This window comes from Culex quinquefasciatus, chromosome 3, assembly GCF_015732765.1.
Source record: "Culex quinquefasciatus strain JHB chromosome 3, VPISU_Cqui_1.0_pri_paternal, whole genome shotgun sequence".
Classification (NCBI taxonomy): Eukaryota; Metazoa; Arthropoda; class Insecta; order Diptera; family Culicidae; genus Culex; species Culex quinquefasciatus.
The window spans coordinates 151,045,114-151,064,422 of record NC_051863.1 but is presented as its reverse complement, the minus strand read 5'-3'; the positions used below and the strand labels follow the sequence as shown (position 1 = coordinate 151,064,422).

Sequence of the window (19,309 nt, the reverse complement as noted above, 5' to 3'; positions counted from 1 at the left end):
TGATGTTTTTCGTTAAAGTCATCATAGTAGCAATGAAATTTCCCCTCTCTGACAGTGGTTCCAATAAAAATAAAAATCATCCAGTTTTCCTCTCCGGTGGGCCCTTAAATCAAAAAATGTTGAAAAGTGTTACTTTTCGAAAAACAGTGCTGATTAGTAAAACTTTCAAGCATTTATTTTGAAAAGTGTTGCTATTTGATTCTGTTTTTTTTTTGGTACAGCAAAGTAGGCTGTTTAAGAATGACGTAAGAATGGCGTTCAAGAATGACAGGAAAAAGAATAGTTTCACGACGCAATTGCAAAAAAGTCCACTGAAATGGGTGCTGAAAAGTTGAACTTTTCAGCACTTTTTTCGAAAAGTAACACTTTTCAACATATTTTTGATTTAAACGATTTACTGACAAAATACATGAAATTGCAAAAAATGTTGTATGGAACTCGTTGCAAAACTTAATTTTTTCAGCACTCTTTGTATTTATCCAACTCGGTGAACCTCGTTGGATAAATGCACGACTCGTGCTGAAAAAATCCTCTTTTTGCAACTTGACGACGTTAAACAATTTCTTTTTTTTTCAAATAAATAGTCATACTAAGCTTGTGATGTTTTGAAGCTGTTTAAAATATTTCGATTTATCGAATAAAAAAAAAATCTTTGATTTATTCAACATCTTAATACATTTTTTTAAAAAAAGGTAAAATCCATGTGAAAGCTGTTTGTTGAAAAAAATCTCAATGTTTTATGTTTCAACAGTTGTTCGGCAACCAGGAATTATATTTTTTTTAACAAAAAATAGCTATTAACTTTCAATGGTTCCACCAAAAATGACCAATCTTCCCTAATCCTACCAAATATGTGTTTAACCCACACAACAATCGTCTAAATTTCTCTCCGCACGCTCGCTCGCTCAAATCCAGATGTCCACCATGCTTGTTTAACGTCTCCAAACATTCGCTCACTTACTGCAGCTCCTACATCCCAACGATTCAGTTTAGTTCCGACTGATGTTACAATTGTGTGTATCGTAGCGAGGATGCCAGAGGATACTCCACACTCTGTTTTCTGATGTTTGTAGTAACTGCGAGTAAGAGATTGCTCGCTCTCTCTTGTGCTCTCTACGAAATCCCGACGAGACGCGACTTCACTTCTGTAGTCTAGACGACTCCTCGAGTCTTTCAGTTCTCGTCACGCGCGCGAGAGAGGAACTACCATTAATCACACAAACACACGGATAGAGGCGCACCACACATTCGGTGGGGGTGCTGGAAAAGCGTTTTCCCCAAGATTTTTCCACACTGCTTTTCTGTATTCCTCTGTTCGGTCTTTCGACGCTTTTCACCTGCTATCATCATTTATGGCACCTTTTTTGCCGAATGGATTCTGTCTAGTCTGATGGTGTCTTCGGGGAAATCGGTTCGAACTCCGTGGTCCGTGTCAGCAATTGAGTGAAAAATTTCTCCCCCTAACCCCTTTGGAGGACATTGGTTTTCCACGCGTGAAAAGTGCCCAGTGCGTCAGTCTACAAGTGTTTTCCCAAAATTTTCACTACGATTGGCTCTCTTTGCTCCTGGCGTTACTGGAACCAGCAATAGACTCACTTTCTAGAAGGAAAATGTAGATTTGGTGTAATTTGTAGTGTGTGCGCCAATGTTGAAAGGAATTTCAAGAGTTCAAAAGTGATTGCAGTGTAAAATTTAATGTACACACACAATGGAGGACCCAGGTCATGAAGGTTGATCCAACGGGAGCGCAGGCAGCAGAAGGCAGGCACATTATGGCGAGCAGCAATTTTCAGCGCTAATCGAGCATCGCAAAGAATTTCCGCACATTTCGCGGTGTAATTGCTTTGCAAACGCTGCGCTTCGAGAGAAGTTGTCGTCATCGAGTTCGAGTCGTGGGCGTAAACCAGCGCCGCAACAAAAAAAGTGTGCCCTTTCCTTCAAGGGTGTCCCCGCAGCAAGAAGATCCACTGCTGGTGACTACAGCGCACGGAATGATCTGGCAAAGGATTGAAGGAAAGGAGCAAATTACAGCAGCACAGCCAGTAGCTGGTTCAACGGAGTAAGTTTGACCCGGGGCACCCGTGGCTCTTTCTGTGTTTGATCTGCTACTAGCCTGGTAAAACTATATGACCAAAAAGAACTAAGGGAAATCAAATATGGGCGCCCAAAGATTTCCACCAGAAGGGTCGGGACGGATTAGAGAGCAAGAAAGAGCGAGTCTGAATCGCTACCGCCTGCTGCTGTGGAAGAGAAAATCGGGCGGTCTGAGCTGCTCTTGGACCCATGCATTGCCATGCCAGAGCAGTGTCAGCCAGTCAGTTCACCCTCATTTCCTGTAATCAAGAGAGTAGCATATAGTGGTTTGGGGTGGGAAAGTAGAGATTGTGGAGTGGACAGACTGCCAAGTGGTCCCCAACGCTGGGGAGGAGTTGTTGTTGTTTTTCTTTGCTGTTGCTGATGAAGTTGGTGCAGCTGTACCGGGGTGTACCGAAATGAACCGGCTAGTGTGGATCGCGTTGTAGATTGTGCAGGGCTTAATCCGATTTGATCCGATTAAGAGCCAGATTAAAGTTATGATTTTACGCGTCTCCAGTTTCTTGGCAAATATTTTCTAGGCTCTTTTATCTCATAAAAGAGGGCAGTTTGTACTTCCATACTCGATGAATCATTTGATAGGGAATCCCAGCTCATATACAAGTAAGATACAGACAGCTTCTATACGAATTTTTTCTTCAACTATTTTATCACTGCTGGGAATAGAAACAGTTTCCGAGTCAGTTAAATCAAATTTTCATTCATCTAACCCATGCAATGTTTTGCTGCATAGCAATTTTCAAGAATTTGGCAATACCCATTTTTTTAATAAGACGTTAAAAAAATAATTCCAAAAATCAAATATCAAAATTAATTTATTCGCTCTACAGTATCACCTTGGCGTTCACGACTGCGAGATTCCTACTCGAAACTAGGTGTCCGAAGGCTTGAAAGTTGAGGCAATTGCAAACCTCTTTTTACACCTAAGCTTCTATTCACCTCGGGATTCGAACTGACGACCTTTGGATTGTGAGTCCAACTGCCTACCAGCGACTCCACCGAAGCAAGGAGACGACTCCTACACCTGAACTGAGCTAACGACCTTACCTCTGGGTTAGACCTTCTGGGATCGTTCGAACCCAGGCCGACTGGGTGAGAGGCAACCACGCTTACCCCTACACCACGGGTCCCGTATTTTAAATCTCAGAAATATTTTTTCTTCTTTTTGAGGCCCAAAAGAACTTCTGGGTTCAGAGTGGTGCAAAATATAATTTAAAATTAATTTTAAGATGCATAATGAAATTACAGTCCAGACTCGATTATTCAAAGGCCTTGGCAAAATTTTACTTGGGATAATCCGAACTTCGGATAATCGACTAAAATTTTTTTTTTAATTGTCTTATTTTTTATTCTTGAGCTTGCCCTAAACTACTCTAAAGTGAGTTAGAATTTTTTAATCGAAGATGGCGGCCAAAATGGCGGTGATGAAATATTGAAAATATGCTTTTTAAATTTTATAGGCAATCAATTATTTTATCATTGCTGGGAATAGAACCATTCAAAGTTGACTAAAATGAGGTCGCAGAACTCAAGGTTAATGTTTAAAGAAAGAAAAAAACACGAATTTTTTTTTCATTTTTCGATTATCCGAAGTTCCATAAAAACCTTTGGATAATCAAACAACGGATAATCGAAACTTCGGATAATCGAGGCTTCGGATAATCGCGCCTGGACTGTATCAATTGAAAATAACTAAACCATATTATGTAAGGTACCGTCATCTGGGGTGAATCGGGACACATGGGGTGAATTGGGTCAGCTGTTTTAGCCAGGTTCATGCGCTATATTTTTATATTTTTGATTGATTTCGGTTAGAACAGATACAGATTTACTAAATTAATGCATCGATTTCCTAATTTGAAGTTTCAAAGCTGCTGTCCCTATTCAGACTTGTATACCCGTTTTCAATTTATAGAAGCATTTTTAAGTTCGAAAATAGAAGTTTATGCAACAAGTTGCAAAAAGAGGATTTTTCAGCACAAGTCGTACATTTATTCAACGAGGTTCACCGAGTTGGATAAATACGAGTGCTGAAAAAATCAAGTTTTGCTACGAGTTCCATACAAAAAATTTTGCAATTCAAAAAAAAAACACCCATTGAGTGAAATTTTAAGTCAAATTTTCATGTATTTTGTCAATCAATCGTTTAAATAAAAAAATGTTGAAGAGTGTTACTTTTCGAAACAAGTGCTGAAAGTTCAACTTTTCTGCAACCATTTCAGTGCTGAAAAGTAGAACTTTTCAGCATTTATTTTGAAAAGTGTTGCTATTCAATTCTGTCATTTTTGGTGCAGAAAAGTAAGCTATTTCGTCGTTCAAGAAAGACAGGCATCCCTGATTAAAATCTCTTCGAAGAGTTGAGAGAATTTCCAATATTTCTTTAGTCTGCTGGTTGCTGAGATGCAGCCTCATGATGTTAAATATTAGTAAAATATGAATTTTTCTCAGTATCTTCAAATTAGGCCTCTTTTTACAGCCGATATCTCACAAACTATTGTTTCGATTTGCATTGTTTAAATATACTGAACTTTTGGGACGAGTGCTGAAAATTCTAGTTTTGTAAAGAGTTGCATGCATTTTTTAATCCCGTAAAATCCATAATATGAATATGATTTTTCAGTAAAGCTTTTGTTTCCCAGATTTGACGACTTTGTGATTGGTCAATTCAAAATCCAAAACAGTTTCAAAAAGTATTGCTTTTTGAACAAAGAGCTGAAACTTGTTGCATAATATTAGTTTTAGCTAATCCGTTTTGAATGAACTAACTTTTCCTGTCCATCTCACTATGGTACATTGGGTGGCCAAGTTTCAAAAAAGTGACCTTCTCCAAATATTTTTTGGTATTTTTTTCTCGAAAGTAAACATTCTAACTAAGAAAAATCCAAATTTTCAAAACTCTAAGTTTGTTCATTACGGAGATACGCAAGCTGAAAGTCAAAAAATGGAGTAAAAAACTAGCGTTTTTCGTAAAAAAGGCTGATTGTTTAATTTTAACATAGCTCAGCCATTTTAAATATTTTATTAGGACAATTATACATCGTTGGAAAGGTAATGAGATAAGCTTTGAAACTATTAATAGATAAAATGTTGTTTCCAAACCAAAAACTGCAGTTTTCATCGAATAACTGGAGCATTTTTTGACAAAACTTTTTTTGTGTTTGTTAATCGAGTACTTTTTTGCTAACCGATGCTAAACATGAAACTAAGATCACTTGAAAGATTGTATCATAATCTAACATTGCTGAAATTTCCAGCCTGCGATTTTTGCGTTTTCGGAGATATGCCATTTTGAACATTTACGTTTTATCAAAATTTGCTGCAATCTACATATGCGCCCGTTTATTTCACTTGCTTTGCCACCTACTTCGTGGGCATCGTCGCTTCAAAATCAATACCTGGTTTCAAGAAGTTCGTAATGACTTTATTGGAATTTTCTGTTGCCTACATTTAAAATTGAGTACCTTAGTCAAAATAAGGTATTCGTACCGAAGTTTCTCAAGCGAAACTGGAGAATCTCAGTTTGATACCGAAAAAAGTATTCAGCAAAATATTGACTTAGCATGATGAATTTCTGCGATCGATCCATGAAACTGATCCACATTTAAGTTCTATGTTGGTTAGTACAAAACATCATAAAAGTACCTTTAACATATCCTGAAGCCGTCAGAAACTCTAGAATCAAATGAATTTTCATGAACAAGAACATTAGGATTAGTAAGAATATGTTTTGTATTTTATCGTTTTAATTCATAATTAATATTTTGAATAAAATAAATTTTTCTGTTATTTGATTTAACAATTAAAATTTTCGCAATTTATGCCCGTAAGGGTGGGGGCGGTGGGTCTCAAGTTATATGGCATGGACTCACAAAAAGAAAACACACAGCAGTAAATAATAAATATTTGACTTAAAATGGATTTATTACGCTTAACAAAATTTTGTTGGAGGAGGAGGGAGGGGGTGAAAGAAAGTTGAGGGAGGGGTTGTGTCCTTAAAGTGGGGATGTATTAGCTTATCCATAATTTAATAATATAAACTTGCAATAAAATATATACGCAATTCTTTTGCACTTGCAAATGTTTGAAAAGACTATTTATTATAAACAATCCACTATTGAAAAACATGAAAAGTCATAAAAATCGACGTATATCATTTCAATACCATACAATTACCCAAATTTTCATGAAAAAACATTTAAAAAGCAAAAAAATAATTTGGCCGCCTGTTTGTATGGAGATGGCCCATAGTGCATCTATAGGAACGAATTGGCCTACTAATTGTCACCAAAAATAACAGTGCTGAAAAATTCATGAAGCACTCATTTGAGTTTAACTTTTCAGCACTTTTTTTTGGAGAGTAACATTTTCGACACACTCAAATTAAAAACCATAATTTTCAAAACCGGTTTTGGTAATATTCTTTATCAAAAAAGGTTGTTTTTATTAAATCTTATGGTTTGTAAACACATAGTTTCCATTCCATTTATTTCTTAACGGTTGAAACCTTAACAGAATTTACAACAGATACGAACAAAAAAAACATTTCATTGTCAGGCCTTGGTGACAACATGTCTAGTCCGAGATTACCAAAACAACTTCTACCCCGTTTCATACATAGAACATAACCGCTTTCCTGAATAGAATCCACTTTTTAACCCATAGAAGCGCTTGAGAAGATGATTGATTATGGTGGACTGTTTTTCTTTCTTCTGCCTTCATTTCGCTTTACATTTTGAAGCAGAAGTATTTCGATACATTTTCTAAAAGTTCAATTACGTTCAACAAATTTTCAGATTGACACCATAGCGGGGACATCGTCACGTCCAGCCGAGCCTCCCGCCGAGGAAGAATGGTAACGATGACCACGGAGATCGATAAAGAGAAGGCAATATTACTGAGCGTCCCGCGCAAGATGGCGTCCACCGAGAAAGACAAGGACAAGGACCGGGAAAAGGACAAGGACAAGATCGTCAGCATTGTGGCCAACAGCAACAGCAGTGCCGGTAGTTCCGGCAGTGCCGTTCCAAGCGGAAGTCGTCCCAGCCAGCAGTCACACAGCGGGCAGGTCGTCATGAACCAGGACGCGCCGAACATTCTAGTGTATAAGAAGGTTGGTCGGTGAAAGTGGTTTGAAGAGTTCTTGTTTTAATTATATTGTGTTACTTTAGATGGAATCGATAGTCGAACGCATGCAGAGCGAGGAAGCTGGCGTTTCGGTGCGCACCATCAAAGCTTTCATGAGCAAAGTACCGTCCGTATTTACCGGGGCCGATTTGATTGCGTGGATTATGAAGAACTTGGGCATCGACGACGTAGCGGAAGCACTTCACCTGGCCCATCTGCTGGCGTCCCATGGGTACCTGTTTCCGATCGACGACCACCAGCTGACGGTGAAGAACGACGGGACGTTCTACCGCTTCCAGACGCCGTACTTTTGGCCTTCAAACTGTTGGGAACCGGAGAACACGGACTACGCGGTCTACCTGTGCAAGCGAACGATGCAAAACAAGACCCGGCTCGAGTTGGCCGATTACGAGGCGGAAAATTTAGCCAAACTTCAGAAGATGTTCTCCCGAAAGTGGGAGTTCATCTTCATGCAGGCCGAAGCTCAAAGTAAGGTTGACAAAAGCGCGACAAGCTGGAACGAAAGGTGCTCGACTCGCAGGAGCGTGCCTTCTGGGACGTCCACAGGCCCATGCCAGGTTGTGTCAATACTACCGAGGTCGATATTAAGAAGGCATACCGCCGGGGCGCGTCCACCCATGGCTCAGGCTCGTCCGGGGCGGCCGTCAATAGCAATCCAATCGAGCAACTCACTCGGCAAATCAAACTCTTAAAACTCAAGCTAGAACGTAGAACCATCAAGATCTCCAAAGTAGCCGAATCGTACGTACATCGTGATCGCCTCAAATTCATATTTTTCCACTAACTTTCCCCTCCTCAAAATCTTCCAGTTACATCTCATACTTTGAACAGTACCACGAGTACGATTACTTTCTCACCCCTCCAGATCAGCCAAACCCTTGGGTAACGGACAATATCGAAATGTGGGATACCGATCGAACTGCGTGAGTATCAATAATGCACAGTCTTGAGCATCTTCCACAATAAAATAATTATGTTTTTTAAACCACAGCAAAGACGTATCCCTGAAACGAGTGAAACGATGGGGCTTTAGCTTGCGCGAGCTCCTGATTGACCCGGTCGGGCGGGAACAGTTCTCCAAGTTCCTGGACAAGGAGTTCAGCGGGGAAAATTTGAAGTAAGTGTGATTTACGCTTAAGGTGTCATGTTTCATGTTTCCCTCTTAAAGTCTTAGAAATCCTAGCAAAAATAGCGGTTGTTTTAAACGTTTTTTTTACTATCATTTACAGTCATCCCACATATTCGGAACACCCACAAATTCGGAACACTTTTATGATAATTTGTCAATAGCATGCCAAAATTAGCTTTTCTGTCGACCTTACTATTTTTAGAACCTTCATTTGAACATTATCTTGCTATTTCACTAGTAAAAGTAGGACTTTTGAACAAAAAACTTCATTTGAAGACTATTTTGTCCAGAGCAGCAAAACACTGCCTCCAAATGGCCTGTTTCATAATTGTGGGATGTTATTGTGCCTCCCACAATTGTGGAACACCTGAATTTAACTGATATTTTCACAAAAAAAAGTTATCAAACCATGTATAAAACATCACTAAGCTTGAGTTTTATTGGTTTCAGTGTGTGAAGTCATTATTTGGTAATAAATATGTACTCCTGGAGAGATCCAAAGTTTGTTTACATTCGTAAGAAAAAAGTGTTCCGAATTTGTGGATTTCAGGGGTCAAAGTAATTCTTCAAAAACTTCATATAAAAGTTAAAATTTGCAGATGTTCGATACAGCATTCGAAAGATCGCAAGAAAAGCTTTAAAATGAAGGTAAAAGCGAATCATTAAGTTCAATTATCGATTTGCTATGACTTTTTAAACATTGGCCGATCTGGAAACCGTTCCGAATATGTGGGATGACTGTAATTGACTGTACAACAACTAAACAAACATGAATTGAAATGAATATCTTAGAAACCAAAACTTTCAAACTATTTGCATTTCAGATTCTGGGAGTCGGTCCAGAGCATGAAGGCCCAGCCCCAGTCGAAGGTGAAGGAGGCCGCGCACGCAATATATCTGGAGTTTCTCGCCGCGGATGCGGCCTGTCCGGTGAACGTGGACTCCAAGTCGATGGAGCTGGCCCGGCTGGCGGTCAGCAGTGAGTCGCCACCAAATCGGTGGTGCTTCGACGTGGCCGCCGCCCACGTGTACCACCTGATGAAGAGTGACTCTTACTCGCGGTACCTTCGGTAGGTTTTGAAAATAAAATCTTCGTATCAGTCTTATTATAATCAATGTTTAACTCTTAAAGGTCTGACATGTACAAGGAATATCTCAACGGGTCCAAGAAGAAGATCAAATCCATACCGAATCTGTTTGGCGTGAAACGTTAAGGGGAGGGAATTGCACTACAGTTGGCACGATTGGACAACGGATTAGCAGATATTTTAGCGCGATAATTGACGGCAAGCAATGTGTAGGGGATCCACGAAAGCGAACGTTTTTAATCAGGTTATACCAAAAACACAAAAGAACAAATGCCCATTGAATTGAACTGTAGATTTATTAGTCGCTAAGAAAAGCAAGTTAAGACATTGTGGAAAATCAAATCCAAATCATGGAAAAAACAAAAGGAATTGTTGAAATATATTTCAAAGTTAGTGTGATTTGTCAGAGAAAGCTCTGGCATGAGACATGTAATACAATTATCCACGATAATATTATTCTGAAGAAATGAGAAAAATAAAGAAGACATATGCGTACGTGCCGATACATGTACTGTCGCAAATAGACGAACAAGCATCCAATGAAAATAGAAATATTGTAAGAAATCTGGAAAGAAATATATACTACATATTTAGGTGACACAATGTCATGGTGAACCGTATTGTTTCATTAAATCCCTACAGTTTTAACATAATCAAAAGCATCATTTTCTAATATTTTATCAAAAAATCCTCATGTTTTGCAATGGTCGCAAAGCATTTTCGTACTTCCCCTTACTTATGAAGGAAAAAACGATCCGCCATCTTTCCGTTAAATTGCACGCAACATTGCATAAAAGTCAGGGTAAATAGTGCTTTTTTCAGCACCTTTTTCGCACATTGAACGCTCTTATTCCCCTGGATGCTGCCCTGACAAAACGAAAAGTCACTCCACTTCTTGTTGTTCTGTCACATCTGTCACTGTGGTTCCAACTTTTCGGCACTGCTTCTTTTGTGGACGGATTTAATCGGCTCGGCAATTCGATTCGTAGAAGGTCCATTCCGAAAAGATGTGGTTTGAAATCCTGCCCTCGTTCGGTATCATTACGGCCGTGCTGTCCGTGCCCGGATTCGCCCTGTACGGTCTGCACAAGCTGACGCTGGACAATGTGAGTGTGGAGCTTGAAACAATTTCCAATGGGGTTTATGTAATAGCTTTCAAATGTTTGAGTTTTGTTTTGAATTCGAGAGAATACGTCTAATTGACTTGTTTCGTTGCAGGCCTACCGACGCAACACCGATGAGAGATGGGAGCGTATCCTCTACGTCCGGGACATGAGACTTACGGGAAACCCCTACAAGTCTAATGTAAGGGAAACAGTCTTCACTTGAAGTTACGTTCTTATTAATTTTTTTTGTTTATTTTGCAGGGCTTGGAGGCCATTCCGGATCAGTAAACTTTGATTGTAATCGATCTATTCATGTAGAGTAAACCGGAACTTGTTAACCACTATAAAATGTGTTTTCTTTTTTGCATTATTCAAAACGAGCAAGTACCAAAACTTTTGGGACTTAGGTGCTGCCGCTCGAAGCAAGTCTGTCTCATATTTCATAACAGCAAGCCAAGAGCAAGAAAAAATTTGCCCTGTAAATGAAGCCCACACGGCGTTTTTGTTTACATTGATAAATCAGAATATATTCTCAAAGTGTCGTGTTATTTTCATCCAAAAAAGTTCGAATCGGAAAACGAACTGCATTACGGATTCGTTGAAGAATGTTGGATCAAATGTAAATTTCCGGCTAGTTACCTCCTTGACTTGATACATAGTTTAACCAAACAGTTTTGAGTATTCCCTTCTCTCTGGTTTAACTAACAAGTTATCGTACCCAAAAAAACAACAAATTACAATCAAATTCACTTAGAACAGCCAACACTATTTTCTAGGTTAAAAATAAAACAATTTTCAGCGAAACTATTTTAAAAGCAATATTGAAAGGTCGTACATGGAAATTGCGGGATCAGGCCCAGTTTATGTGTTGAAAATATAAATCATGAAAAAAATCTTGCCGGTTGATTAATATTTGAAAAATGAATTGAAATTTCACCCCGGTTTAAAGTATACACGAAAATATGGAATTGAATTCTAAGTTCATAAATCTTACATACTTTTTCAAAAGGTCCTATATACATTAAAATACAATGGAATTATCAATGTAAAGTATGACTTTTTCAAATAATACTCAAGAACCATTCTACCGCGTTATGTCATTATCAGAAAAATACATTATCGTCGATTGGGGACTACAGTATGGACAAAAACAGTTTGCATTTTATTTGGAAATATGAGGAGGAAACACGTGAGTAATATATAACAAATATTCTAGCAGAGCTGCAGAATTCGACTAGAATGGTAGCATATTTCTTCTAGAATGCTAAGAATATCTAGCTCTGCTGGAAATCTACTCGAATACTGCTAGAACGTCGTGACGGAACGGAGAAAATGAGTTCCGAAAATCGTGAACAAGCGTTCATGAACTAGTGATCCACGAACAAAGTGTTCAAATTCCATGGCACGCATTTGAGAAACGGCATTTGGCCTTTGTTTACATATTTTTTAAATGACATATCTGGACTTTTTTTTATTTGGTCCTATACAAACTAAACATAAACATTACAAACGTAAACATTAAGAGTATCCCTTTCACACCTCAAGTCAATGTCCATCGGAGTAAGCGGGATACACTCAATGTTTACATTTAAAAGAGTTAATCTAGAGATTTTGTTTTGAAAATATCCTATAAACTATTGTATTTCATATGTTTATATAAGACCTATTAAAAAAAACTCTAGAAATCTACTCACTGGGAATACTGACCGGTTGGAGATGAGTATCAACTAGCAGCGTGCTGGGTTTCCAATCCAGAGGTCGTTAGTTCGATTCTCGACTTTCTTGATACATTTTCATAATTGAATTGGATAACATGATCAATGCCCACTACTTGATTATCAATTTTGTTTCCATAATCTCTATGATCTATTTGGCAAGAAAGCTTACGTTTATATATGCTATGCTTATTGCTTATTAATGAGAAGCGATTAGAAACAGCTCAGATTAGATGGTTTATTTGATTGATGTTTAAATTATACTTGAAAAAAGTGTTGCAATCTATTGAAAAAGTATAAGAAACATTATCATCATCAGGGGTGACTTATAGTTTAGAGGTGACTAAATAGTTTAGTATGTAGAACCGAGGGGTGGTTAGGGGAGATGGGGGTAAAACGGCCACCCTAAGGGAGAAGCATTATGAAATTTATGCATCCGATTATTTTGATCTTAAATTACGTACATATTGTTCTACGCATTATAGAAACGGTATAAATTAGTTAGTCTCAAAAACAATTTTCAATACTTTCCAGCAATTTAAAAAATCATAATTGAAATCGATTATATTTGAAATACGCGGGGTAACAAAGTCAGCGTTATAAATTAACTTGATAACATTGCTAAATCCACCCAAATACCTACATGATTGATTGCACAGACTTCTTTGAACATTGCAACTATTTTTTTTTTTAACTCAAGTTTGAAATGCAAAAAATGCTGTTCCACAAATTTTATATTTTGGCTTTGTGAATTTCATATTATTGCGACCACATTTCATGAAAAACTATGAATTACAAATAGAGGGTGACGAGCGGGAATTTCCGGGATATCCACCATTTTTGGACCTCTCGATTCCCGGGAAATTTCGTCGATACTCCCGGGAAGTTTTATACTTATAAATATCGAAGTAAAATTTAATAAAATTATTTTTTTTTTTTTGCAGATTCTATATTGTGGATGTTCAATGTTTTACCTTCAAGTTTAAATTAACCAATGCTTCTCTAATCTTCTCATTCAGAAAGTGTAAATTTTAACTTGTAAAAAATCCAATGACTATAATTGAGATAAGCCAAAAACACTGCGAATCCCAAAATTTACCTTGAAGCATACTTAGCAGAATCAAGTTACACCTCAGAAATCAAAACTAAAGTTTAAAAAATATCTTTCAAGATAAGTTTAATTTTCATATCCTCTCTCGAGCATAGCAATCCTCATAATCTTCTTCGTTTTTTACTTTTTGGTAATTTAATTTCGCTGTATCAAGATAATTTACTTTTTTGATGTCAATGAGTCAATTTGTGTTTCGCATCAACCTCAATAACAAATTATATTTTGGAAAAAAAAACTCTGTCAATCTTTGTAAAGTTATGGTCCGCCAATTGTGAACATAAGGTTTTCCTGATGACTGAAATATTTCTTCAATTAATATGTTCAGTTGATCTTAAGATGGAAAAAACAACTTTTTTTTGTTATCATATTGCAAAAATCCCAATACAGTTTCCCAGTATCAATTGCTATATTAGCTATTTTTTACTCCACATAAATCTAATAACAAGTTCATGCAACAAGTTAGCGTAAATATAAAAAAAACACTCAGTACGAGGAAGATTCATAAACATTTCAAACTATAATTTTGAGTCAAGAAACAATCTTGTATTTGTAAATTCAAAAAAAAAAAAATAATAATAAAAGGAAATAGTTACTCCAAATAATAAGGCTACTTAAATAAACGTTCCAGTAAAACCGACGCGGTGGTCGTCTTACCCACGACACGCATTTATTTTGAATGGATGAAAACAAGCCGATTTGAGAAATTTATTGATTTTTTTCATTTAGAGGCTTTCGGACATGGCATTGAATAACACATCTGATCCTTTTCTTACATAAAAAGCTTCCTACTGTTCCTTCGTTTATTGTGTTTACTATTGTTTCTGCACATTTGTTTTATCAACATTAAATACACCGATCTGCTAGTCAGCAATAGTTTACTCTTGCCTGCTGAAGTTTTATCTTCTTTTTGTTTTTAATTTTCAGTATCTTCAAATTGTTACAAAATATGTCTTTTCTAAATTGTTAAATGTATGCGTGTTTGTTAGTACAGTTAGGTTTTTTTTTCTCATTTCTTCTAAAATGTATGCCTTGTTGAGTTATTTTGATATACGTTTGATTATTTCTTAATATTTTTCACTTGTTAATATGAAAACCATCATTCATAAAGGTTGTCTGCCGGCACTGCCCGCAGCTCCACCAAAAAGAGCTTCTCTTAACGTACGGAATCTAATCCAATCATTTATCTTAAACGGAGTAGCTTAGCACTTCTAATTAGGTTGTTCCGGCCTGGGGTGGGCCAGGGATCTCGAGGAGGGGGAGTTGTTCTCTAAGAAAGTGGCGGGTAGGTTTTCTGGTTCTAAAACATTTAAGATGCTCACTGGAGCTCTCTTGTCTCTTTTTGAGCGTGGCTCCAAACGAGCAAGTCTAATTTGTATTCATGAATTGACCAACGTCGGTAGGTTACTTCAAAGTGTCACAAGTGTTTTGCAAACTTTTTGTGGTTATTGTCTGTGTTGTTTTTTTGCTGGTGCAGCTTTAAATATATATGTGTTTCCGTTTATTGATTGGATATTGTCAACGTTCTCTTTTAATTTAAATATAAGCTAATATATATTTATATGTAGTTCAAGAAGTTTAACTCCTACGAATATTGTCTCCCCGTTTGCGCAAACTTTGAACACTAGAGTTAAATATGTATAAGTTGACGTTATTTTTGATATCTCTGACCGATGAACGAAAAGCACTCGCAACTAAAACACACCGTGAGGACTTGCTTTATTTAAACATGGTAAATTTATGCGTGTGGTGTACAATTAAAAGGCTGCAACTTAGCGTTTTTGTTCACGATTAAAACTTTTCATTATTTAGTTTTTTTGTTTTTCTGTTTGGCAAACTCTCATATTATTTTTATTGTGCAAAGCAATAATATTTTTTAAATGGCGTATAAAAATTATTTGGCTTTATTGGTTATGTTTTACAAAAATGTGTTCTGTTTATTTCCTCTCTATGGCTTTCATCTGTATGTTGTGTAGCGCTTCTGTTGCTAAAAAGCTTTATTTCAAGCTGTACGTTTGTTTTAACATGTTAATGAATAATTTTAGCAAATTCTTCTTCACGGTATATGCTTCACTCAATGATAGGTACTTGGCTACGGTTGGATTATTGTCATTTGGTTTCTATGTTCTGGTTGTAGATTTTTTTTTGTGTTTTATAAGTTCCGTGTTTTGAGTTCACTTTTACGGTTGACATTCAAGTTTCTGTATAACAGACAATAGCATTATTTTCTAATAATATTCATCCTATATATTTCCAATATCAAAAGCACAATAGTTTCTGCGTCATTACAGTATGGTTTTTTTAGTGGATACTCACTATCGTCTTAACGTGTATTGATATTTGTTTTACTGTTTACAGCTTATCACTAGGGTTTCATAATCCTTAAACATGAATTTGTTTCTGTTGTATATGAAGAGTACATAAAATCTATCATTTTTCGCTATTAGATCCATGTGAGTGTGTATGAGTTTGTATGTGTGTGATGTGTTGTTAAAGTGGTAGTAACTACGGTGTCATATTTTAAACTAGAAACATTCCAGTCTAGTTAATCGGTTCACAACTTCGTGACAATATGTCTTTTTGAATTCAAATTCGTCCAAAATGTGTTCGTCAATAAGCCAAAACTGTCTTTTGTGCCAGACATACAAAAACTGTACAGTGGACTATACATTACATAAAAGATGTTTGGTACAATTAAGCAAAACAAATAAAATAAAAATTAAAAGATGCACTTTTGAAAACAAATGTTACAAGCACGAATTTATTTTTTCGTTGTTTAAAATTAAAATAAATACCTGAAACAGAAGATTGCGTTTCGATGATTGTTTTTGTTGTTTTTCTGAATTATATAACGAAAAAAAAAAAACTGTTTTGTATTCGTAACTGTATGGTATGTAGATAACATCTTCTACTTCTATGTTGTTGCTAGCAACTGCTTACATGTTATGCATTAGTATTTTCAGTAGTTTTACTTTCCTTCTCATTCTCCTATGGTTTAGTTAAAGCTGAAACCCACGCATGTTTTCACGGAAAATTATTGTCACGAATCTGGCTCGTTTGTGATCCTCTTCCTAAATAAAACCTAACTTAAATGGAACTTTCTATCGGACCCATCCGAGTTTTCATATTTTAAGCTCTTTAGTCAAAAAGATACAATCGAAACCTAGAATGGGTCCTGTCAAGCTATCTTCATATCGCATCCGAAGATTCAACAACGAACGATGTGACTGGCGACCGATTGTTTAGTGTGTTTTATTTTTATTCTTTAGCACTACCGTGTACACTTTGACTGAGTGTTTTTTTGTGTGTATTCACTGAAAGTTAACATACTACTGGTAGGGATTTTCATCGGTAATAGCACTCTATAGAATTGTGGTTTCAATTGTCCAACTCACTATTGCTAAATAGATGTGGTTATTTCGTAAGTGTTTGTAAAAGTATTTTTTTGTGTGTGTTTAGAATATTGAACTCTTAAAACTTAACCTCCAGCGTTTTGCTGGTGAGATTGAAATTGAAACTCATTCGGAAAGTATAGCTCAAAGATTGAGCCCGTTTTTTTTCTTCTAAACTGATGACTGGACTTACACATAAAGCTGATTTGTTTGTCTCTATGTCAAAATTTTTGATTAAGGTTTACCAGCGGTTTTTTTCTGCTCACGTTAAAAGTTCAGCTACTACAGTTAACACCTTGGTAGACAAGAGCATTTCAAGTTGCAAACGGATTTTGTTTACCGTTTTGCCACACACACATTTATTTGTTTATTTATTTTAGTTTTACTGTTATGTAGAATTTGTGTATATACTGTTAGGCTCATCATGCAGCAGTTTCCTAATGTTTGTTTTCATTTTAGTTTGAGTAGTTATTTCTTGCATAAGATTATTGTTGAGTCTTAACTAGTGAAAGTGCTCGCTTTCACATGGGTTTATTGTACAAAATTTCGGTTTGTCTCTAGCTGAAGTATTCTAATGCCTACAGTTTAGCTTCATCTTGGGTAGTTAATTCATAGAGGGTTTCATATTACAAAAGATAGTTGGACTTCTATCATTCGGTTTGTAAAAACTTTTTTTTATAAATCACACGTTCTTTCCTTACATCATTATAATAATATGTATTTTGTCTTAACATTGAAATCATTCTATGGATATCCTTAACCTTTAATTATGATGCTGTTTGCCATCACACATATGTTTAAAAAATCGATTTTAAATACTCACAACATTTAAGACTGAAATAAAAAAAAGCCTAACTAGGTCTATTTTAGACACTACGACATTGTTTACAAAACTAAAAAAACTTACTTTTTGGAATCATTCCACCAAATAAACTGACAAACCAGCTTGATATTATTCATTTGGACTAAACATCTGCAAAGTCAACACATTTTAAAACGTTTAAGTTATAGTAAATATTTTTTGTTATTCTTTAACATACCTTCAATCACTTTTATAAAACATTCTACTTTCTTTCCGTGTTTTTTTCACAATCAACCCTCGACAACAACTTTTTTTAAATACGCTCTCTCTCGCTTCCTTTCAATGTAAATCTCTTTCCACAGTAACTAAACACTACAATAATTTGAATACGTTCAACTTCGGCCATTTCTCGTCTAATACGAACATTCCTTCACAGGAAACGATCAGAAACTGACACTGTCCATCCCTGGTTTTCTTTCACTACTTGGCAAAATTTTGATGTTTGTATGTTTGATTTTTTTTTCTTTCTCGTAAAAAAGGTGCTCCGTTTCAACTTGTGCTTGGTTTATTGTCTCATTTCCCAGTACCGTTGTACTTGATCTAAAATACTGTGTTCACATTTAGTTTACTTGTATAATTTGTGTGTGTTTTATTGTCGACATTTGCGTTTCTTCGTGATGTAGATTTGTGTTTGCAGTTTTATTGTCATTTACAAACTTTATTGATATTGGTTACGTTTCATTTTTCGATGCATTTCCTTGTGTCACTGCACTGATATAAATACTTTCGATAAATGATATGTCCTAATGAATCATTTGAGTTTTTCTAAAAGCTCTTTATTTCATTTTGGAAATGACAGACGCCAACGGTTAAAGACGGAAAAAATACATTTTTTTGTGAACGTTCAATGTTTATTAACTAATGCGAAATTACAAATAATAAAACTTTCATTTCTTCAACGAAACAAGTTCTATGAAACATACAGTAATCGTAACATAACACAGTCAGTTCATCACGCAAGTCCTAGTTTAATCCTTTGAAGCACTTCTTTTCAGAACTTAAAAGCACTGCAAGGAAACTCTGACAGAAAACATGAGACTTATATCGTGATTGCTTTTAATTTTCCCGCAACGCACGTGCCATTAATTTAATGCTTTCTTGACGCAGTAAAATCTTAGGTGTTTTGGCTGTCAATTTTAGTTGACCCTACAAATTGTCGAGGGAACAAAATAAAGTTTTTTTTTGCCTAAAGACTCTCTAAGAGATGTTTGATGAGGTTGTTGAACTCCATTATAAATCAATTAAATTGTGTCAAGAGAGCAATCACTGTCTAGATATCTTTAAAAATATATAAACATATCGCATGAACTACTTTACTCATATGTTCGCTGAGCAAGACACATTATCTCTTTTCCGAACTAAAAGCCCAAGATATATCAATCGTCTTGAAGAAGTGGAACAAGTGGTAAGCACGTGGCACCACAATCGCACGTGGGCTAGGTTAGGTCATGGACACACGCGCTCCCCTTTGTTGGAGTTTGTGGTAAGAGGCAATATTTATATGGCTTTCAAAGTGTGACTTTAATTTCCGAGCGGGCTGAATGAAAAGGCAACATGCTATTGCAGCAGCAGCAACAACAACTGCAAATCTAGGAAGGAGGCACCAGCGACTCCGGAAAGAATCTCTGTACGGATGGGAGATGATTACGAAGCTCCTCGTTGTGACAAGG

At 36.4% G+C, this 19,309-nt stretch overlaps 2 protein-coding genes across 2 annotated transcripts; both read left to right on the top strand.

Annotated features, from left to right (window-relative positions):
* The first annotated feature begins 1,168 nt into the window (after positions 1 to 1,168).
* Positions 1,169 to 10,071, top strand: LOC6048329 (regulator of G-protein signaling 7). Its single transcript, XM_038262409.1, is given in 8 exon segments — positions 1,169 to 2,059; positions 6,888 to 7,204; positions 7,263 to 7,716; positions 7,719 to 7,980; positions 8,049 to 8,162; positions 8,231 to 8,356; positions 9,193 to 9,438; positions 9,501 to 10,071. Coding segments are annotated over 7 exon segments (1,545 nt in total). The 5' UTR covers positions 1,169 to 2,059; positions 6,888 to 6,943; the 3' UTR covers positions 9,583 to 10,071.
* Positions 10,072 to 10,352: 281 nt separating this feature from the next.
* On the top strand, positions 10,353 to 10,906 carry LOC6048328. Its single transcript, XM_001865229.2, has 3 exons — positions 10,353 to 10,562; positions 10,675 to 10,761; positions 10,824 to 10,906. The coding sequence occupies exons 1-3, from the start codon at positions 10,464 to 10,466 to the stop codon at positions 10,848 to 10,850; spliced, it is 213 nt and encodes a 70-aa protein (XP_001865264.2). The 5' UTR covers positions 10,353 to 10,463; the 3' UTR covers positions 10,851 to 10,906.
* The last annotated feature ends 8,403 nt before the right edge of the window (positions 10,907 to 19,309 follow it).